This window comes from Anolis carolinensis, chromosome 1 (assembly GCF_035594765.1).
Source record: "Anolis carolinensis isolate JA03-04 chromosome 1, rAnoCar3.1.pri, whole genome shotgun sequence".
In the NCBI taxonomy this organism is placed as follows: domain Eukaryota; kingdom Metazoa; phylum Chordata; class Lepidosauria; order Squamata; family Dactyloidae; genus Anolis; species Anolis carolinensis.
Window position 1 is genome coordinate 252,101,119 of NC_085841.1, and position 24,363 is coordinate 252,125,481.

At 41.2% G+C, this 24,363-nt stretch overlaps 1 protein-coding gene across 2 annotated transcripts in view; it reads right to left on the reverse strand.

Annotated features, from left to right (window-relative positions):
- The window catches only part of slc12a8 (solute carrier family 12 member 8), a 96,133-nt gene extending 74,939 nt beyond the window's left edge, over nt 1-21,194 (reverse strand). For both annotated transcript variants that reach the window (XM_062973208.1, XM_062973276.1), the window contains exons 1-5: nt 21,058-21,194; nt 9,221-9,455; nt 7,763-7,909; nt 3,477-3,668; nt 1,322-1,553 (exon numbers count right to left, since the gene is read on the reverse strand). In XM_062973208.1, the coding sequence (XP_062829278.1) occupies nt 1,322-1,553; nt 3,477-3,668; nt 7,763-7,909; nt 9,221-9,340 (691 nt within the window). In that variant the 5' untranslated portion in view covers nt 9,341-9,455; nt 21,058-21,194. The remainder of the gene's footprint in view (nt 1-1,321; nt 1,554-3,476; nt 3,669-7,762; nt 7,910-9,220; nt 9,456-21,057) is intronic.
- Nucleotides 21,195-24,363: the final 3,169 nt, after the last annotated feature.

The following is a 24,363-nucleotide window of genomic DNA, read 5'->3' on the forward strand; positions in this document are numbered from 1 at the left end:
ACAACGCAGATTGAGTAACTCTTATCTAGAATGCTTAGGAACACAAGTGTTCTGGATTTGGGTGGGGGAATTTTGGAACATCTGTATTGGCATATATGCACATAATAAGATATTTTGGAGATGAGATCCAAGTCTACATAGAAAATTCATTCATGTTTCATATACAGTATACAATGTTCCCTCGCTACTTTGCAGTTCACTTTTCGCTCCCTCGCTGTTTCGCGGATTTTCAATTAATATTAGTGTACACATTTATTGCGGTATTTCCCCTGTTTCGTGAGTTTTTGCGGTTTTCAAAGGGTTTTGGAAGGAGGAAAAGGGAGAAATAAAGGGAGAGGGGGAAAGGGTAGGGAAGGGTTGGAAATTAAAAAGGGTTATTTAGCTTCCATTCTTCTTCTCTGCCGGTGTACTGTATATTGTAACTGATAAAATAAAGTACAGACTGCATTGTAATAAGTGGTCTGTGGTTTGCTCTCCACATATAGAATAAATATAGTGTCCCTACTTCACAGATTTTTACTTATTGCGAGTGGTCCTGGAACGTAACCCCCATGATAAGTGAGGAAACTGTATACACACAGAGTATATACTGCATATGACAATTATAGTGCAGAAAAGTACCTTTTCATGTTTGTATGTATGTGTCTCTCTCTGTACGCGCGCGTGTGTGTGTATAGAACAGTGGTTCTCAACCTGGGGTTCCCAGATGTGTTTAGCCTACAACTCCCAGAAATCTCAGCCAGTTTACTAGCTGTTAGGATTTCTGGGAGTTGAAGGCCAAAAACATCTGGGGACCCCAGGTTGAGAACCACTGATATAGAGAGACAGACAGACAGATATAGATATAGATATGAAAAGGTAATTTTCTTTTAGTACTTTTCTGCACTTTTCATAATATTGTGTAAAAACAAAGTTTGTATCTATTGAACCACCAGAAGGCAAATATATCACTACCTCAGTCACCTGTGTGGACCATCTTTAAGTATTTAAGAAAAATGCTCAATCTGCCATATATATACTGGTATGTATGTATGTGTATAATATATACACCCATGAACATCCAGCCTTCAATCGAGGGGGGGGGGGGTTAATAGTATTTCAATGGGGAATTCTGATTTGACATTAGACCAATTTGCGTTAAAAAAGCTCAGTCACAGAATGAATTAAGCTCACAAGTCAACGTATCACTCTATATATTGCCATACACAAATGTAATCAATATATGCTTGAATTAAAACCCATAGAATTTATTGATTCAAGTTGTTTATCTGGTTGCAGACATAACAAATTTGAAATCTAAACTGGTTGACAAAATGTTTACCTGGATCTAGATGGGTGAAAGATCCGATGACAAAATCCAGAGTGGAAACAGCCAGCAGAAAGAGAAGCAGCAGCTGGAGGCGGATGATCCATTTCACTCCGGCAAGGTTAATCCCAAGCAAGCCCAGCAGGACCACAAGAGAGATGCCCCTTATTGCCCAAATGTTACTGAAGCTCAGGAGATCAGAGATAGATTCAGCAAATCCAGTAATGTACATAGCACCTGCAACACACTAAAGGACAGGTTTTTTGTGTAATTCTCTTAGAAAATATGTTCCAAAGCTGCCTGACCTAGAAGATACTGAAGATTTTGCTTATCTTTAGCTTTTAAACTTCATTACATGTGCTGGAGCCCTTCATGAGGCTGGCTTATGAAAGAAGCAGCTTTAACCTGAACTATGACATGCCTTTAATTGTAAGCAGTTGCACAGGGAGGAACTCTTGATTTGTGGTTCCTGTTGTGTAAGTATTCACTCCAGCAGTACAACCAAACCCAACTGTGTCCACATACACTTATGCCACATGGCTGCTGAACAGGATTTTGGTCTATCTATTTCAACAATAAATGATAACTCCTCTGGTTATATATTATGGTACAATTAAGGAGCTGCGGTGGCGCAATGGGTTAAGCCCCTGTGGACTGCTGACCTGAAGGTTGGGTTGCTGACCTGAAGGTTGTCGGTTCGAATCCATGAGACAGGGTGAGCTTCTGTCTGTCAGCTCTAGCTTGCGGGGGCATGAGAGAAGCCTCTAAGTAACACATTCAGGTGTCCCCTGGGCAGCGTCTCTGTAGACAGCCAATTCTCTCACATCAGAAGTGACTTGCAGTATGTTCTCAAGATGCTTCTGATATGATAAAAACGGTACAATTTCATTCAAACTGTACTATATCTTGCTAATATGCTTCTAAGACACACCACTTCAATCTATGGAGATCAGAGAAATGAAATGAATATTGGTGTTTAAAAAGGCACAATTCTGGAATGATATTGTCCAGTATCCTTTGTTTTTCTAGTTGGAAAGGAACCCAGTGATAGATTTCTTGTTACACTGCTGTGAAATATTTCTGGGATGAAGGGATCTGATAGAATGATTTGCTGAAGCCCATGCAGTGAATGCTGTCATGTAATGTTATGCAGTAAATCAACCTGATGAATATAACTAGAATGGATCTTTTCTGCCCAAAGAACCAAACTACAGACACACTGCCCCACATTCAGGAATCTTTTCTGAAATATGTTCAACATGCAATATGCATGAGTGAAATATAGGTCACGATTTACATCAGGCTCCTTGCCCAGGGATCTTTGACTGGTCCAAAAGGAACAAATCACAGGCAACAATTTAAATTTCAGCAAGCCAATCCCATCTTTCCTCAAGGAAACCATAACCACGGGAAAGGCAATGTCACTTTCTAAATAAAACAAGTAGAATAATCCAAAATTTTAGTTACAGATATTTATCCATGCTTGAATAAATGTTTTGCTTTTGACAACTGGACAGGGCATACTGAGCCAACTGAAAACCAGATCTTGGTTTCTTATCTCGTCATGCTGGTTTTTAGCCGTCTTGAGTATCAGGTATTCATACCTTGAATTCTATTAAAATGTGTTCCTTAAGAGCTCCTTACTTGAATTTCTCTCCAAAGGATTATAATATGCGACAGATAATTTGGTGTCATTATCCTCTGAGTAACAGTAATGGAAAAACAGAGATGTTAAACCTACTGACTCCCCTTTCTCCAAAATGTGAAGCATTGCTTAATGGTGTATTGGAGCAATCATGGGTTAGAAACATTCCCTTTGATAAACCATATGTGGAACCTTATTTTATATTCCAAACTGTCAAAGAACGTGTTTTTTATGGGAACCTAACATTTGGTTTGTTTGGCATCCAAGCATTACAAGGCAAAGTTGTATATGCACTGCGAGGCAATTACATGTTTCAGCAGCAATCCAATAAGCCATAATTTTCATAGCTTGACAACTATACAATGAATCTTTTTCAGATCTTCTTTGCTGTAATAACAGAAGCTTTAACACTCTTATGTTATTGCCTTGAACAAAAAAAAGAGAAAAGAAATGAGGAGTAGGCAAGGTAACTAAAACATTTTCTTTATAAATGAAAGCACTTTCTCCAGAATCTAGAGTTCTTACCTGACCAAAAATATAAAGGAGGCCAATGGTTCCTCCTACTTGGCCTCCAAGGACAGTAGAAATCATTGAGTAAACACCTCCACTTCCGATACTGCACCGCTCGCAGACCCCAATGCCAGACAAAACAGTTACAAAAGCAACCAAGATGACAAACGACACCAAAAACATGCCCATGAGGATGCCAGTGTTACCCTGAAACAAGAGGAAAAAGTAAATATTGGTGCTTGAAAGGGGAAACGTGATGCTGTACATGAATTTGATAACTATCAGATGGCGTTCTATTTGCTGATGGTCTCTTAATAGCTGGGCTTTTCAGGTAACAAAATGTCCTCTTTTTATATCTTTTTTCTCTTCTGGATTTTATTAAATGCCTCTCAAATTTTGCTGTATTTGCGTACTCCTCGGATAGGCAAATCACTTAAGGCAGTGGTTCTCAACCTGGGGTCCCCAGATGTTTTTGGCCTACAACTCCCAGAAATCCCATCCAGTTTACCAGCTGTTACGATTTCTGGGAATTGAAGGCCAAAAACATCTGTGGACCCCCAGGTTGAGAACCACTGCCGAAAGGGAATGGTAGACCTGAGGACACTGCCTTGCTTGGTAGGGGAAGTACAGAAGAAGACTATGAAGAAGGAAAGTGAATCAAGTCCACTGCACCCAAGTATCAGTTATGATGTGGAATGCTCTTCTAAGAGGCCCACCTCAGATCAGTTTCAATAGTATTAATATCTTGGTTTCCAATGGGATTTCACCTTAGATCTGGAAATTCAGAAAAAAATAATGCTTGAGATATTCGCTCTTGTACAACCACATATTAATGAGAGCATTTAGACATGTATAATACGGGAGCTACACTTCAAATATACACCACACTCTGATTAATGAGCTTTTTTTGTTTTTCCTGCATGCATGCAATAAAAGAAGGCAATGTTTGTGTCCTTGTTGAAAGCCAGGGTGCCTTACTGGCCACTGTCAGGCTGCTAGAAATGTAAGGATGCAGAAGAAAATGTAGGGATGTAGTTTCTTAGTATACAATGTTTACTATTTTGAATTCTTCCCCAAATTGCTCCCATATCCAAGATAATCAAACATGCCTGGCAGTGCACTGAGCAGCTGAACTTGCTGACTGAAAGGTTGGCGGCTCAAATCTGGGGAGCGGAATAAGCTCCCGCTATTAGCCCCAGCTTCTGCCAACTTAGCAGTTTGAAAACATGCAAAGTAGAGTAATAAGTACCATTTCTGCAGGAAAGTAACAGCGCTCCATTCAGTCATGCTGGCCACATGCCCTTGGAGGTGTCTACGGACAACGCCAGCTCTTCAGCTTAGAAATGGAGATGAGCACCAACCCCCAGAGTCAGACAAAACTGGACTTAATGTCAGGGGAAACCTTTATCTTTACTTTATTTTTCTCAGGAACAATCGAGGACAACAAAACTCTGAAGTATTCACATTGTTTGCAGATATTCTAAAAATGGTAACTTGAGTGGTTTTGTAATGGGGACTTTGCAGTATAGTATCTTTGGATAGTGAGATAGGAAAGACATTTTTGTTCCTAGGTTTCCATAGCTTCTTTCATATATGAGCTCAATCAGAAGGCCCTTCTAATGTTATCAGCTCACAGATGCTAAATTGGATCTCTTAATCATTTCCTCTGTGTTTTAGATATTCCCCATTGTGAACAAGACTCCGGCATTGACTTCCTTCAGCCCATCTTCAAAGCACTCTCTATGCTGCTCTCATTCCACAGGAGTGGAGTTCCTTCCTGTGATGACTCTCAAGGAGGGGCAGTTGGCTCTTTGGTCCTTCGCTTACTCACTATTGCTCTCTCTGTGCTCAAGATGTTATACAGTATACACTTTCCAAATCTCTGCAAATAGTCCTTAGCAAATATGAAAACATCAGGGTATTCAGCATCTACAAGTACTACATGCTTTTGTTTTGTTTTTCAATTTACTTTTTAAAATCCACAGCTGGAGAGTTAGAACAATGCCTTCCTTCTAAAAACAGCTCTTTGGGGTGGGAGCGTGAAAGAGTTGCATATGAGCAGATGTGTGCATGCTGAGTTCTGGCTCCAGTTCCCTTTGACCCGATGCAACTGTCATCTAAACCAGCAGGATATTGACCCAAAACACTGTCTCATGGAGGCAACAGTATTCTGGATACGTATCAGTTATGTAGGAGGGAGAGAAACGAAATGAGATAAAATGCAGCTTTCTCGTATGGATAAAAAAGTAGTAGGGGCTCATTGAATGGTCACTAAATTTTGTGACAGCGTGTATGTGTGTGTATGGGGATAGGGGGTGCATTGACACTTAGAATTAAGGCAACGGGACATCACTTTGACTGCCATGACTCAATGCTCAAATGTTTCTAGTCTTGTCTGCCAAAGAATGCTGGTGCCCTACCAAACTGCAACACACACACACACACACACACACACAATTCCCTAACATTGAGCCATGCTAGTTAAAGTTGTGTCAATCTCCATTAATTCTAAAGTTCAGATGCACCCAGGAAGGGAGAGAAAAAGGCAGTTAATGGTGGAAATAGCTGGATTCCTATGAACACAGCTGATAAAATAAATTGGGAGAGCTTTTTAATTATTACCACGACTGCTAAAGCCACTATCACCTGGTACACTTAATTCTGTATCAACAGGAGAATGGCTCAGCCAAACCCTCCTTAATCTGTTCCCTAATTGCCCATAGTAAAAGTAAAGCTTTCCCCTGACATAAAGTCCAGTCATGTCTGACTCTGGGGGTTGGTGCTCATCTCCATTTCTAAGCCGAAGAGCCGGCGTCGTCCGTAGACACCTCCAATGTCATGTGGCCGGCATGACTGCATGGAGCGCCGTTACCTTCCCGCCGGAGCGGTACCTTTTGATCTACTCACATTGGCATGTTTTCGAACTGCTAGGTTGGCAGAAGCTGGAGCTAACAGCAGCCGCTCACACTGCTCCCAGGGTTTCAACCTGGGACCTTTTGGTCTGCAAGTTCAGCAGCTCAGTGCTTTAACACACTTCGCCACCGGGGCTATGGATTCTGGGTGATGCTGGTGACTTGAAGACATGCACACACATTTCAGTGGAGGAACAAGAGGATGATGTGAAACTATAGCAACGTGTTTCACCTTAACAGTTATATTCAAAGTAAACCAAGCTATTATTTCATTTTATTTTACCATTTGGAAAGCAGAATAAAAGAACAAAGAAAAAGTTAACAAAGCCACAGAATCCAACGTCTATTTTAAGCAAATCAATTCCAGGATCTCTTTGCTGAGAAAAAGGACATTTACAATCTCATCTCCAAGGATTGTACTGGAAATAATAGGGACTGGAAATTGTTGCCATCCAACTTCACATGACATTATACTCTTGAGCAGAGTGAGGGTTTAACTATATCTTCCATTCACACCTTTCCTATGTTTTCCTATTGCTTCCTCTTAACTGATCCATAAAAAAGGGGGGGGGGGATTGAAAAGCTGCAATATACCTTTTAACTGGAAGCTCTAGCAACCACCCACATGGAAATCCCCTTAAGCATGTCTTCCTGATGCATTTTGGCCACCAAAGCAATCTGCCATATCAGACAAACACACAACACAAGTGGCTACACATGATCCAGATCAGAGGACATAGAAAAGTCAGTGTCTGATGGCTTCAATTTTAGTGATGACGAGGCTATATGCTGAGTTTTAGTACACATTTTAAAGAAGACATCAAACCTATTAAACCCTCGCCTTCAAATAGGTTCAGCAAGATAGATGGCTTGTTTAAAAATCGGACTAAAATCTGGGGAAAATTCACTTGTCTCACTGCCTTTGGGGTCACTAGCTGTTACAACCTCCAGGGCAAAATGTAAATACTGATTTTAAATTATTAAAACCTGTCAGTAAAATGCAGCACAAAATGCCAATGCTCAAGCATTTTGGTTTACAATTATTAACTCCTATTGCAATTTGAAAAAAGTAGACTGTGTACCAGTTTTTTAGTAATATTGTCCACTTATTTACTGGCAGTTTTTCTTTCTTTCATCTTCAAGTTGCTTAGAACATGTGGGAAAAGCTATAGCATTGCAAATATATTCAATCATTATAATAGAGGGAATCACAAAAATGCAAATATTTAGTTGAGGTGTCAGAAAGCTGAAGAGTCACAAAGAGTCACAGCAAGCCTATTTAATATGAATCAGTAGGGTCATAATGCCTCAAATCACGTGAGAGAAGCAGCCCAAAATTGCTCTTAGATTAATAGGGAATGAACAGGCAATTTGATTCCTTATACTTACTACTAGCCACCCAGTCCTCAGAAAGAGAACTACTCCAAAGATATTGATCATGCAAGAGGTGAAGACTCCATCCCATGTTCCAAAGAGTACAGGTTCCCAAACAAAAAGATGTATCTTCCACCAAGGTCTGTAGTGCTGTTGAGAACCCTAAAAGAAAGCCAATATCTCAAGTTATTTGTGCTTTTTAATCTTGCAGGGAAGGCTGGCTCAATTCATTTTGCTTCTTGATAAAATAAAATAATAATAATAATAATAATCCTTTATTTATATTCCGCCCTATCTCCCTGGAGGGACTCAGGGTGGATTCCAAACATAAAAAGCAAACATTCAATGCCCGAACACAACAACAATACACCCATAACAATGAACATTGACAACCCAATATATAAAAACAAATTATGACTTAACAACTAAAATTAAATTAAAAACGCGACCTGTTATATTGGAAAGAAAAGTAGAAATGGTGGAGAAACACCAAAGAGTTATAAACAGAAAGTGATAAATTTGGTCTCCTTATCAAGTTGATAAATATATATACTGTATACAGGCAGTTCCCAAGTTACGAACAAGATCATTTTCTGTAGGTTTATTCTTAAGCTGAATTTATATATAAGCTGGAACAGGTACATTTTTAAGTGTAACTCCAGATCTATCTATCTATCTATCTATCTATCTATCTATCTATCTATCTATCTATCTATCTATCTATCTATCTATCTAAGCTTTGGATAGCATAGGGAAGGGTTAGCACCCCTGTGGTGTTTCCTTTGCTGTCTGTGCCTCTGTTCAGAAGATTTCTCCTCGTTTTCTGTCCCTGTGATCATTGGATTTTGAAAAACAAGGATTGGTGATAAAGGTTTCTGTGGAGACACATTTTCCCCATGAAAACTCTTTCAGGAGCCAATTTCTCTTCCAAGGGGTTGATTCCTCTCACTTACTGTTGTCTCACCTCTATTCTTAACAATGAGTCATTTGGAAGTCAGATACAGTAGAGTCTCGCTTATCCAACGTAAACGGGCCGGCAGAACGTTGCATAAGTGAATATGTTGGATAATAAGGAGAGATTAAGAAAAAGCCTATTAAACATCAAATTAGGTTATTATTTTACAAATTAAGCACCAAAACATCATGTTATACAACAAATTTGACAGAAAAGGTAGTTCAATACACAGTAATTCTATGTAGTAATTACTGTATTTATGAATTTAGCACCAAAATATCATGATGTATTGAAAACATTGACTACAAAAATGCGTTGGATAATCCAGAACGTTGGATAAGCGAGTGTTGGATAAGTGAGACTCTACTGTATATTGCCTGTATATTATTGCACAATATCTTCCGAAGCCTCTGTTGGAAGTGACCTGTACTGAACTACTCCTTCCACCCCTTTGCAAACATTTCAGAAGCCAGGACTCAGCTGAAAAAAAAACTCAAGATCATTTGAACATAACATACCTGTTGTGCTTCTTCATGAAACAATTCTTGTACTTGTCCCTCACTCCTCACACTGGCATTGTCCCTTGGCAAGAATGGTCTATCTTTCACATTGAAGCTGTAGCTGGAGGGTGTTGCCATTGCAACAATCAGAACAAGCTCAAGGGAACACAGAGCTCAATATCAGCTGCTACACTTAGGTGAGTTCAAGTTGGATCCAGGTGAGCATGTCAGAGGTTTCATGGCTTTCCTTGACCTGGTGCAGGGAAAAACAACCATCACATTCAGGGACTGTAGGTGTAACAATATTAAGAGCAGTATGGCTGGTGAGTAATGGAACAACACCATCAAAATGTAATGACACTTATAATGTAATGTAATGGAACTCCCTTCCCAGTGAAATTAGATCCCCTCCCTCCTACCTTTTAGAAAACAAGTTAAAACCTGGCTATGGAACCAAGTGTTTGGAGAGAAGCAGAGGGCTATATGCAGTGGCAAAGTGAATGGCAATGTGATTGGAACAGCTTCTGGATTATGATTTTTGGTCTAATTGGTGTAATATTTTAACAATTTATTTATGTATTTATATGCTAGTGTTTTATTATTTTCACAATTTAATGCACAATGTATATTGTATTTTGTTTGTCTTATGTTAACGTGGCATTGAAGTATTGTCAATTCGGAAGCCACTCTTGAGTCCCCGTCGGGGTTGAGGTAGAGCGGGGTAAAAATACAGTATGTAAATAAATACATAAATGTGATCACAAAAAAAGACCTTAAGCTATCTGGGGTCCTTTCATACCACACAGTTATAGTGTTTCAACTCTACTTTAATGGTTAGCTTCAGTGTGCTGTATAGCATTCACACCTAGAAGCATGCTCTAGGGCAGTGGTTCTCAACTTGTGGGTCCCCAAGTGTTTTGGCCTTCGGCTCCCTGAAATCATAACAGCTGGTAAACTGGCTGGGATTTCTGGGAGTTGTAAGCCAAACCACCTGGGGACCCACAGGTTGAGAAACATTGCTCTAGAGCCTCTGACTAAACTGCAATCTCGGGGATCCATCCAAAGAACACATCCAGGGCAATTAAAATGCAATCATCAAGATATTCTTATGGAAAAGTGGCAGCCAGAACACATCTGGCAAAGAGCCAGTGTACTGTGATGTATTGTAGTGGTGGAAGATCCAAATTCTAAGGTGGATCTGCTGCAGAATGAATGCAGTTTGACACCATCTTTGTTGCCTTGGCTCAGTGCTATGGACTTGGAAGGCACTAAACAGACTGTGCTCTGACACCATAAGATGCAGAGCCAATCTTAAGAAATGGGGCTACAAAGTGGAGTCCATGACATGTGAGTGTGGAGAAGAGGAAACCACAGACCACTTACTACAATGCAATCTGTGCCCTGCCACGTGCACAATGGAGGACCTTCTCATAGAAACACCAGAGACACTTGAAGTGGCCAGCTTCTGGTCAAAGCAAATTTAGCATAATGCCAAGTTTTTAACTTTGTGGCTTTTTATACATTATAGCTGTATTCTCAATTTGCTTCTGACATGATAAATAAATAAACAAATAAAAGCTTTGGAGTCCTGGGAGTTGGAGTTGGGTGAGGCACCAACACTCTTGAGCAGGGAAGGTTAAAGATCTTGTAAAATTGCAACTTCTATAATTTCATAGCATTATGTTATGGCAATTAAAGTGATGTCAAACTCCATTAATTCTATTGTATAGATCAGTGGTTCTCAACTTGTGGGTCCCCAGATGTTTTGGCCTTCAGCTCCCAGAAATCCTAACAGCTGGTAAACTGGCTGGGATTTCTGGGAGTTATAGGCCAAAACACCTGGGGACCCAAAGGTTGAACCCTTCTCCCCAGTGAATGGTTTGGTGCTATAGTTTTCAGAATGGTCTCAGCCAATGTAGCCAATAACTACTTATTCCAAGCTCTTCATGACTTATCTCAGGGCTTCTCAATGTTTTTCCAGTTGTGACCCTCTCCACCCAAATAATGTTTACATGACCTTAGACATATCTATATATATAAAATGATAAAGTTGTTTGCGCAGTGACTATAACAACAAAACTAAACATCCCAGAAATACGAAATTTGGCAACACAATACAAAAGGCTTGCCTCCAGGTTACAACAACACAACCACACCACAAAACCACAATCCAGACCCACAAAACTCACAACAACGCATCATGCGATAACAACACAACTAAACGCCCCAGAAATACAAAACTTGGCAACACAATGCAAAAGCCTTGCCTCCCAGTTGTAACGACACAACCACACCACAAAACCACACAGGACCCACAAAACTCACAACAACGCATCGTGACTATAACAACACAACTAAACGCCCCGTAAATACGAAACTTGGCAGCACAAGGCAAAAGCCTTCCCTCCAGGTTGTAACAACACAACCACACCACAAAACCACAATCCGGACCCATAAAACTCACAACAACGCATCGTGACTATATCAACACAACTAAACGCCCAGAAATACAAAACTTGGCACACAACTAAACGCCCCAGAAATATAAAACTTGACAACACAACGCAAAAACCTTGCCTCCCGGTTGTAACAACACAACCACACCACAAAACCACAATCTGGACCCACAAAACTCACAACAATGCATTGTGACTATAACAACACAACTAAACGCCCCAGAAATACGAAACTTGGCACACAACTAAACACCCCAGAAATACAAAACTTGACAACACAACACAAAAGCCTTTTCTCCCGGTTGTAACAACACAACTACACCACAAAACCACAATCCGGACCCACAAAACTCACAACAACGCATTGTGACTATAACACAACAAAACACCCCAGAAATACAAAATTTGACAACACAACGCAAAAGCCTTGCCTCCCAGTTGTAAGAACACAACCACAACACAAAACCACAATCCGGACCCACAAAACTCACAACAACGCATCATGACTATAACAACACAACTAAACGCCCCAGAAATACGAAACTTGGCAACACAACACAAAAGCATTCCCTCCCGATTGTAACAACACAACCACACCACAAAACCACAATCCGGACCCACAAAACTCACAACAATGCATCGTGACTATAACAACACAACTAAACGCCCCAGAAATACAAAACTTGGCACACAACTAAACGACCCAGAAATACAAAACTTCGCAACACAACACAAAAGCCTTGCCTCTCAGTTGTAACAACACAACCACACCACAAAACCACAATCCAGACCCACAAAACTCACAACAACGCATTGTGACTATAACAAATACAACATTTGACAACACAACTCATCCACCTCCCCAATCCCTACATTCACACTTGGCCTCCAAAAAAACAATTACAATAATAACAATGACAACAACAACAACAATAAGAATCAACACCATCACAGGCAAGAAACAGCCAGGCACTGAGGCTGAGAGGCCAGTCAGTGCTACACTGAGCCTCCAAAAAACAATACAGTAGCATCTAACTTATCCAACCTTCATAATCACTACAACAACAATAATAATAAACACCTACACAGGCAAAACAAAAAAAGGACTATTGTACCATAATAAAAATATAAACCGCACTCAGCAGAATCAGACATTACAATTAACAACAAACCAAAGACAACAGGGATCTCAAGCAATTATCAATCAACACAAAAATTGAAGAAGGTAACAGACTTCAAATACTACTACTAATGTGAGTATAAAGAAGGGTGGAGGTCACAGCATAAATACAACCTAATGTAGACTGACCAACACCACCAGACTAAGCCACAGCAACGCGTGGCCGGGCACAGCTAGTAGGTATATAAAATGAGTATAGAATCAAACATTTACTGACAGTAAATCATCATTTGCAAGACTTATTAAACAGGCTGATATTCCTTTTGTGGTATCCACTCTAAACACTCCACATTGCTGCTAACAGTTTTTATATAAATGAATGGCATCCAGAAATCTCTTACTGTTGCCTAATTTTTGTGACCCTAACCTTGGACTAAGGGGACCTCATTTTGAGACCCATAGTTTCAGAAGCAGTGACTTATATCACAGCATTTTTATAGAGACATCACGGGAAGGAAGAAGCTATCTATATGGGTAGGAAGAGAGCCCTGAGCTAAGGACAGATATAATTAATATTTTTAATGACTAAGAGAATAATTCTGACTACTCTATCTGCACCATGAGAACCAGAATCCATCCCAGGGACCCTGCCTCCCTTTCTTTGTGATGGTTTACCCTCCAAACCTGATCTCACAAAGGAAGCCCAGCCCTGCTTGGCTAGGAGTGCATCTACACCAATGGTTCTCAACCTATGGGTCCCCAGATGTTTTGACCTTCAACTCCCTGAAATCCTAACAGCTGGTAAACCGGCTGGGATTTCTGGGAGTTGTAGGCCAAAACACTTGGGGACCCACAGGTTGAGAACCACTGATCTACACTATAGAATTAATACACTTTGACAGCACTTTAACTGCCATGGCTCAATGCTATGGAATCATAGGAGTTGTAGTTTGGTGAGACACCATCATTCTTGGGCAGGGAAGGCTAAAGACCTTCTAAAGCTACAGCTCCCATGATTCCATAGCCTTGACCTATTGCAGCTAAAGTGGTAGTGCATTAATTCTACAGTGCAGAATAGATGCACCCTTGAGCTGATTGTCTGACAATACAATAACTCTGGAATTATGAAAGTGCAACTCAGTTCCTTCATCCTCTGCTCACGGCCTGTGAATCAGCAGTGAACAAGTTAAGGTTCCTTGGTTCCCTTGTGTTCATTCCCCCCTATGAGAAGGAAGGAAGGGAGGAAGGATTTCATGCCAGCATCTCCACTGGTTGCTATTTTCCAGAGCAACCGAGGCTTCACACAGGGAAAAAGCAGCAAGGGATGGTGAACTCTCAGCAACAGCAACAAAACCAAAAAAAAAAAAAAAGGCTTTCATGGAAATAGCTTTTGTAAAAAAAAAAAAAAGTCAGTAGAGAAAATAGCACAGGCAGGTGTTTAAAATTGGTTTCTTGGTGAGTAATGTTTCAAAGCTTTCCAGAAAACCTCAAGTAATTTTTTTGGTCTTCTAAGTAATTAAAGCTTATTTGGCAAAAATTATTTCTGGAAGAAAAATAACAAGAAAGCCAGTATTGTTGCTTCTATCACATTTTTAGTATCTTATTTTTCAGTGGCATAGAGGTTTGAATATGGACTATGACTATGGGGACCAGGATACCTACAGCAAGTAGTCTAGTTCCCTGGTGAATGCAAAAACTGACAAGAGAAACGGCAAGATCCTTAAGCAAGTGAGTGAAGAACGTGTTTTCAGATATGGCTTTCAAGGGGCTTTAAACAACGTTGGGACTATCATGCATTTAATAATAACAATAACAATAATAATCTTTATATCCCACCCCCTCTCCCCAAAGAGTGACTGCTGTTGACTACTGTTATGTCAATCACAAGCTTGTTGTCTGCTGTTGACAATTACAAGCTTGTTGGTAAAATTCAAAAATGGGAATAAATAATGCTTGAAGATTTCATATGGCTTTGTGGGCTGCCATAAGAAATCTTCAAGCCTTATTTATGCCACATCCAGTGCTTTTCTAATTTTCTGGAACACGAGAGAAGCCTCTCACAGGATGGTAAAACACCCGGGCATCCGCTGGGCAACGTCCTTGCAGACAGCCAATTCTCTTACACCAATTCTCTTACACCAGAAGCAACTTGCAGTTTCTCAAGTCGCTCCTGGCACAAAAAAAGTTTATATTATTTGCAATATAGAAATTAACAAGATATATAACATATAAAAAGGTATGAAACATTATCCTAAATGACCATTAATTATTGATGTTTACTTTCTGATTCAGAGCATGCAAATGTATTCAATCGCATGTTACATACTGAGGAAAATGGCTGAGTACAGAACTATTTCTTTCACAACTGTGGCTTTAACTGAAATACTCTTCCATATGGGAGACATGCTTGCAACCACAAACCTAGTTCTTGATGGCTGTTTCCAAGGAAGCTATAACAAGGCAAGAAAGGTTCCTTCCACGGCAAGTGTCATATTCAATTAAACAACTTCTTGGCAGATCTGGGACATAAAAAGAACTTCCTTCACACACAAATGTAATTAATTTGCAAAGTGCACTGCCATCAGACATAGAGTCGGCCACTAGTTTAGTTGTTTTTATAGGGAAACTTGGATAGCTTATGGAGGATAGTAATATTAGACTGGTTGGAACTTGTGGTCTCTCCTAACTTTATTATTCTTTTAATTAATTTATACATTTAAAAAACCATAGGTAAATCAAGCTTGCAAGGAGGATACACTCTAATATGCCAGTTCTGAGGCCAGGAAAACAAAAGCAGAGAATTTCCTGAAGGCTCCTCCTAGTCTGCCACTTTGGGAAACAGACTGTTGGATACGAGAAGTGGTTCCCAAGTGTCAGTGAGTTGATCACGACTCCCGTGAGTTCAAAGATATCTGGGGATTCAAGGCTGAGAACTACTCACTTTTGGTTTGTTAAAGCAGACCGTTCTTCTGGTTTTTTTTAAAGACAAAAGGTTCGGTAATTCACTGTTTTTGTCCTCTAATATAGGCTGCAATTCTATATGTACTTTCCTTAATGTACTGTTCAACAGGCAGGTAAATCGTCGACTTACGGCAACCCCATGATTTATAAGGTTTTCTTAGGCAAGGGATACTCAGAGGTGGTTTATTCAGTTCCTTCCTCTGAAATACAACCTACAGCACTTGCTATCCATTGATGGTCTGCTATCCAAGTTCTAACTAGGGCTGACAGTGCTCAGCTTCAAAGCTCAGATGGCATTTGGTGCCTTTACAGTATTTTGTACTCTTAATTTTGTGCAGATTATGGAGCCCCCAATGGCACAGTGGGTTAAACCACTGAGATGCTGAACTTGCTTACCAAAAGGTCTGTGGTTCACATCTGGGGAGCGGAGGGAGCTCCCGCTTTTAGCCCCAGCTTCTGTCAACCTAGCAGTTCAAAAACATGCAAATGTGAGTAGATCAATAGGTACCGCTCTGATGGGAAGATAACAGTGCTCCATGCAGTCATGCTGGCCACATGACCTTGGAGATGTCTATGGACAACACAGGCTCTTTGGCTTAGAAATGGAGATGAGCACCAACCCCCAGAGTCGGACATGACTAGACTTAATGTCAGGGGAAAACCTTTACCTTTATGTACGTCTAGCATTAGTACGTCAATATATAGATATATACTGAATCTAGATAATGTCTTTCCCAGAACTGCCGCTGCTTTTACATTCCTTAAGCAGTACTAAAGTGTCTGCTTTTGCACCTTAGGATATTTTATCAATAAACACATACTAAGGAAGGAAGTTCTCTGAGCCAGAACCGCCACTTTCAGCAGATGGCTGATTTCTAAAAACAAAAAGGTTAATGTATTTCTAACCATACACACACGTGTGGCCTCTTTTGCTTCCGATGGGGCTCCTTTTCCTATAAGGTGGGTTACTTATTAGCTGTATTATGTAATGCGATCGGGTATCTCATACCGCTTCATTTAAATAAAAGCTTAGCCCACACCACAGTTGTTTCCTTTAAAAGACTTTCTTTATGGCACCGAAGGGAAAATAAATTAAAGATAAGTGAAACTGCATTAAAGCAAATAAAGCCTAAGGAGGAAGCAGTTAGGTTTAATAAAACACATTCATTTTCCTGGGGTCCTACAAGCTGCTGTTCTCAAGGAAAGCAAGGGGGTGTATAGGAACTGAGATGATCACATTAAAGAAAGTATTTCATAGAAACCTCTGGCAGCTTTTTGTTCATTGTAGAGTACAGTGGACCTTTGGTACCAACTCACATTTGGTTCCAGATAATGTAGTGATACCAAAATCCAAGGATGTTCAAGAAAATGGCACAGTAAAATGGTGCCACCTAAATAAAATGAAAAAATCACCTCTGCAGGAGTCTACCGTATATACTGTGCAGCTGTGGACAAGTCTCCATAGGGACCACCAAACGCAGCATTGCCCAGAGTCGAATCAAGGAACATGAAAGGCACCGCAGACTAACTCAGAGAAGTCAGCCATAGCAGAGCACCTGATGAACCAACCTGGGCACAGCATATGAGTTGAGAACACAGGAATGCTGGACCACTCTCACAACCATCATGTCAGACTGCACGGAGAAGCCATTGAACTCCATAATCATGTGGACAATTTCAACAAAAAGGAGGAAACCATGAAAATAAACACCATCTGGCAACCAGTATTAAGATCAAGAGAGAAAATAAATAACAACACTCAGAAAACAGGGGAATTCCAGACAAGAAACAATCAGGGCCAGCTAACACCTCCCAACAAAGGATTCCCCCAGGCAGGAATCTGCCAGATCTTGAAGCTGAAAGGCCATTCAATGCTAATCAAGGTGGTCAATTGCAACATTCACACTTGCCTCCAATAGACAAGTGTACTTTCTCCTACCCTGGGCCTTCCACAGATATAGAAACCCCACTTGCCTAGTTTCCAACAGACCTCACAACCTCTGAGGATGCCTGCCATAGATGCAGGCGAAACATCCAGAGAATGCTTCTGCAACACAGCCATACAGCCCGGAAAACTCACAGCAACCCAGATAAAATCAAGGTTTGCTTTTTGGGTAGATATTCTCAAGCCATGCAGTCATAGACCATAGACCACCTACTACAATGCAACCTGAGCCCTGCCACATACATAATGGAGGACCTTCTTATATCAACACCAGAGGCACTCGAAGTGGCTTCTGGTCAAAGGAGATTTAGTATAATGCCAAGTTTTTAACTTTGTCGTTTTTTTATACATTATAGCTGTATTTTCAATTCGCTTCTAACACACTAAATAAAATAGTTGAGAATATCTATCAATTACGTAACAATACTTTTGAAGATGCTTCAGGTGATATGAGGGAAACCATTTCTTTAGCCTTCTATGATAAGGATTGCTGGTGCCTCGCCAAACTTCAGCTCCCATGATTTCGTAGCATTGAGCCAGAGTAGTTCAAGGGGTGTCAAACTGCTTTAATTCTACAGTGAAGATACAACCTGAGTCTTCCTTGTCCAAGAAAACCCTATGAAATTAATGGGAGTTGTCATAAGTCAACAATGGACTTGGAGGCACACACACGGTTCCTGCCTTTTGAAACATATATCATGAAAAGTATGTACAGCATAGCAGCCTGTAGTAGATCTTAATTTGTGTCCCCAAGTGCTTGGAAAAAGTTACTACTGAACTAGAAGTCTCTTAGATCTGTCCAGGGGAGGACTCCGGTGGTCACGCCAAGCCTGCCTCTAGTCTAGTGTAGAATTAATGCTGTTTGACACCACTTCCGTGACCCAATGCTATGGAATCCGGTGAGCTGCAGTTTGGTGAGACAATAGCACTCTAATGGACTGGAAGAGGACTAACAAATGTAAATTAAATCCAGACAAGACAGAGGTACTCCTGGTCAGTCGTAAGGCGGACCAGGGTGTGGGATTACAGCCTGTGTTGAATGGGGTCACACTCCCCCTGAAGACACAGGTGCGCAGTCTGGGGGTGCTCCTGGACTCAGCTTTGACACTTGAACCACAGGTGTTGGCAGCGGCCAGGAGCACCTTCACACAATTAAAGCTTGTGCGCCACCTGCGCCCATATCTTGGGACGACAGATCTGGCCATGGTTGTCCACGCTTTAGTCACATTCTGTTTGGACTACTGCAACACTCTCTACGTGGGGCTGCCTTTGAAGATAGTTCAGAAGCTGCAACTAGTTCAGAGATTGGCAGTCATGTTACTAACTGGAGCACCGTACTGTGAGAGGACAACTCCCATGTTGCGGCTGCTGGTCTGCTTCTGGGCTAAATACAAAGTGTTGGTCATTACTTATAAAGTCCTAAACAGTTCGGGCCCAGGCTATTTGACATCCCATATCCCTGCCTATAAATCTGTTTGGACTTTGCGATCATCGGAGGGGGCCCTCCTCTCGTTCCCACCCGTCTCAAACATGGCTGGTGGGAACGAGAGAGGAGCCTTCTCTGTGGCTGCCCCTTCCCTCTGGAACTCCCTCCCAAAAGAAATTAGAACAGCCCCCACACTCCTCTCCTTTAACAAAGAGCTAAAAACTCACCTTTGCTCACTTGCTTGTGGAGAGGAGGATGAGTAACATCACTGATGCTTTAAGATGACTGAAGTTGACAATTACGTAACAATTTTACAGAAATGTATTGAAGAACTATATATTTTATATTTTTATACTTCATAAAACTTATCTACTCAACTGTATGTTCAGTGATGCCTGATGATTATCAACCATTGTTTTTACTCTTATTTTAACTCATTTGCATAAATGTAGTACGTTGTTGAAATGGCATTGAATGTTTGCCAGTTTTTATGTTTTATGTCTGGGAGCCGCCTGAGTCCCTATGGGGAGATACAGCGGGTTAAAAACAAACATATTATTATTATTATTATTATTATTATTATTATTATTATGCAGAGAAAACTGGTGATCATGTCAAACTACAACTCCCAAACTCCTATAGCAGCGTTTCTCAGCCTGAGGGGCGGACCACAAGGGGGGTTCAGAGGGGTCACCAAAGACCAGTATTTTCTGTTGGCCATGTGGGTTCAGGGGACTCTTTGACTGTAGGTGAACTATAAATCCTAGCAACTACAACTTCCAAATGTCAAGGTCTATTTTCCCCAAACGCCCTCAGTGTTCACATTTGGCCATATTGAGTATTCGTGCCAAGTTTGGTCTACATCCATCATTGTTTGAGTTCACAATGCTCTCTGGATGTTGGTGAACTACGAATCCAAAACTCAAGGTCAATGCCCACCAAACCCTTCCAGAATTTTCCGTTGGACATGGGAGTTCTGTGTGCCAATTTTTGTTCAATTCCATCCTTGGTGGAGTTCAGAATGCTCTTTGATTGTAGGTGAACTATAAATCCCAGCAACTACAATTCCCAAATGACAAAATCAATCCCTCCCCAACTCTACCAGTATTCAAATTTGGGTGTATTGGGTATTTGTGCCAAATTTGGCCCAGTGAATGGAAATATATCCTACATATCATATATTTACATTACGATTCATAACAGTGGCAAAATGAGAGTTGTGAAGTAGCAACGGAAATAATTATATGGTTGGAGGTCACCACAACATGAGGGACTGTATTAAGGGGTGGTGGCATTGGGAAGGTTGAGAACCACTGGCTTATAGAATTGAGACATGACACTGAAGAGTGTTGCCAAAGGGCTCCCCAAGGAGGTCCCATTTAAATCAGTCTAGGGAAGTTACTTGAGGTATGTTGTGGAAGGTTTTCATGGCCAGGGTCACAGGGTTGTTGTATGTTTTCCGGGCTGTATGACCATGTTCCAGAAGTATTCTCTCCTGACGTTTCACCCACATCTATGGCAGGCATCCTCAGAGGTTGTGAGGTATTTGAGGTAGTTTGATACCAATATTAAATGCAATTGAATCCTGGGATTGGTCGTTTTGCAAGGCCTTTCGCCTTCTTTGCCAAAGAGGGCTGGGGCTTCACCATACTACAACTCCCAGCATGGAGCCTTGCCAGTAGACTCATGTCACAGTGGAAGTGCACCTCCAAATCCAGGAGAGGAGGGCAGCCCTGCGCATGCGCACAGGAGGCGTGGGCGGCAGCAAGGACTTGGGCGGGTTTCTCTGGCTGCCACGGAGGAACGTCCTGCATCCGGGAACCCAACCCTCCTGGCCAGCCCAAGGATACTGTACCCCCAAAGGCATGAAGCCGGGGCTGCACACCTGGGTCCTAGCGCTCCCTTTCTCCTTGGCTGCGTCCCTCCCAAAGGCAGGCGCTGCCTTACCTGTCCAGCCAGGTGAGACCTCCAGCACTCTCCCAGCTTCTGGCGCGTGGGCGTCCCCTCGCTCTCTCCACTCACCTGGGCGCTCACCTGGCTGCCTGACCCTGGGCGGCCGGACTGCCACGTGGGCGGGACTTCTTCTTTTTTGCAAGGCAGGAAGGTAACGTCCCAGGATGTTTGCTTTCCCTTCCTCCTTCTCTGGGGAGAAAGTGAAAGGCTTTGTCAAACTACAACTCCCAGGGTTTCAAAGCACTGAGCTATGGAACTTCAAAGGAGTGTCAAACTGCACTCATTCTACAGTCTAGACCAGGCATGGGCCAACTTGGGCCCTCCCTCCAGGTGTTTTGGACTTCAACTCCCACCATTCCTAACAGCCGGTAGGCTGTTAGGAATGGTGGGAGTTGAAGTCCAAAACACCTGGAGGGAGGGCCCAAGTTGGCCCATGCCTGGTCTAGATACATGCCAAACAACCAGATGTGCCATTTTGGGCAAGTAAGAAAAAGTCTCACCTTCCTCAAATATGACATTTTAAATGCAGAATGTCACCTTGTGAGTATATGTCTGTGCAATCGACATGCACACATACATATATATTCTCACTCTCTTAACAGTTTATAATTCTGGTATTACACTAAGGTAAAAGTAAAGGTTTTCCCCCGACATTAAGTCTAGTCATGTCCAACTGTGTGAGTTGGTGCTCATCTCCATTTCTAAGCCAAAGAGCTGGCGTTGTCCATAGACACCTCCCAGGTCATGTGGCCGGCATGACTGCATGGAGCGCTGTTACTTTCCTGCCAGAACGGTACCTTTTGATCTACTCACACTTGCATGCTTTTGAACTGCTAGGTTGTCAGAAGCTGGGGCTAACAGCAGGAGCTCACCCTGCTCACCAGATTCAAACCACTGACCTAATGGTCAGCAAGTTCAACAGCTCAGCAGTTTAACCCGCTACACCACCGGGGAGCTATGTATGTATGTATGTACAAGTGACATACGGACATACCTATATAGTCTCGCTCTGGAATTACACTATGTAACAAAATTTGAAGAAAAATCTGTTCCTGGTTTGAAAGTGTTATTTCCTGTTTAATTGTGCGGTACTTATTTGAAAGCAGTTGTTTAAATCATGTTTTATTATGCTCACCATTTTAACTTTACTATGTTAATGTGTAAAATGTTACAATTGTGTTTTTTGTTGTTTTTTGTTTGTTTGTTTGTTTCTTTTGATGTGTTTTATTTTGTTTATTGTATTTATCTGGGTTTGACCCCATGTAAGCCGCCCCGAGTCCCTTCAGGGAGATGGAGACGGGGTATAAAAATAAAGTTATTATTATTATTATTATTATTATTATTATTATTATTATTATTCTACTCCAAACTCTGTTGAATTGGTTGAGACTCGATGAGATATTCACTGAAAACTACAGAAAATGTAAGGAAGTAAGTAAAACTTTATTTATATCTCGCCCCATCTCCCTGTGGGGAATCGGGGTGGCTCACAACATATAAGGCAAACATTCAATGCCACAAAAATACAACAATAAATTAAACAAAACAGATAAATAATATTAATCATTCAACCATATAAACAAATCACACAGAGAGCAAGAAAACACATTGCACAATATCATGTGCTGCAGGATGTCCCACAAAAACAAAGTTTTTGCAGGGTTGCTGTGAGGGTGAGTTTTCTGGGCTGTATGGCCATATTCCAGAAGCATTCTCTCCTGATGTTTCACCCACATCTATGCCAGGCACCCTCAGAGGTTGTGAGATATAGTGGAAAATAGGTCAGTGAGGTTTATATATCTGTGGAAGGTCCAGGGTGGGAGAAAGAATTCTTGTCTGTTGGAGGCAGGTGTCAATGTTGCAATTAATTACCTTAATTAGCACTGAAAAACTAGCAGCTTCAAAGCTTGGCTGATTCCTGCCTGGGGGAATCCTTTTTTGGGAAGTGTCATCTGGCCCTGATTGTTTCATGTCTGGAATTCCCCTGTTTTCAGAGTGTTGTTCTTTATTTATTGTCCTAATTTTAGAGTTTTTAAATACTGGTAGCCATGTTTTGTTCATTTCCATGGTTTCCTCCTTTCTGTTGATATTGTCCACATGTTTGTGGATTTCAGTGGCTTCTCTGTGTAGTCTGACATGGTGGTTGTTAGAGTGGTCCAACATTTCTGTGTTCTCAAATCATATGCTGTGTCCAGGTTGGTTCATCAAGGGCTCTGCTACGGCTGCCTTCTCTGGTTGAATTACTCTGCAGTGCCTTTCATGTTCCTTAATTCGTGTCTGGGCATCACTGCATTTGGTGGTCCCTACGTAGACTTGTCCACAGCTGCATGGTATATGGTAGACTCCTGCAGAGGTGAGAGCATCCCTCTTGTCCTTTGCTGAAAGTAGCATTTGTTTGATTTTTTTAGTAGGTCTGGTCTGTAGATGGTTTGTAGATTGTGTTTCTTCATCAGCTTCCCTCAGGAAGCTGATGTCAGGAGAGAATGCTTCTGGAACATGGACATACACCCTGGAAAACTCACAGCAACCCAGTGATTCCGGACATAATAGCCTCCGAGAACAAAAAGGTTTTGCAGCTTAATAAACCTTTCCCATGTTTTTATGATAGAACCATCTAGAAAATGACATTTATAATCCAGGAACAAAATCATGTTATATATTGTTATGATTTTATTCATCCCGTCCCCCACCCACCCACTTAAATTCCCTTTACCAAGATTAAATATTCCAATAGTGAAGAAGTGTCACATATTAACTTTAAGGTTTGCAAACTCTGTACTCTCAGCATGGGGGCAACAATTTCAACACTTTAAAGAAAGCTGTAATTTAAAATAAATTTGTAACTCTGATTAAATCATGCTAACATTTATTCTTCAATATAAATGTATTTATTCAGTCCTTGAGTAATCATGACAGCAACTATTAGCTGTTAAAGGGTGTACAGTCAGTATGAAGCAAAAGTATGAAGGAGGAGGAAATGTCTATAAATCTTGTGTGACAATAGTCGGCTTTCCCCGTGCTTTTAATATTTGATATGTTTAGTATGCTCAGGAATGGAAGTTTTGTCTCTTTTGTAGGAAGAGAGTGAACTTCACGTCATTCATATTAAAGCTATACTTTTTAATGCATGCTCTTATTTCTGTATCCACAGATTCAACCATCTACAACAGGGGTCCCCAAACTAAGGCCCGGGGGCCGGATGTGGCCCATCGAAGCCATTTATCCGGCCCCCACGGCACAAGGGCAGAAGGGAGTTGGGCTAAATGACCCAAGGGGTCTCTTCTTCTCTTACAACCCTTA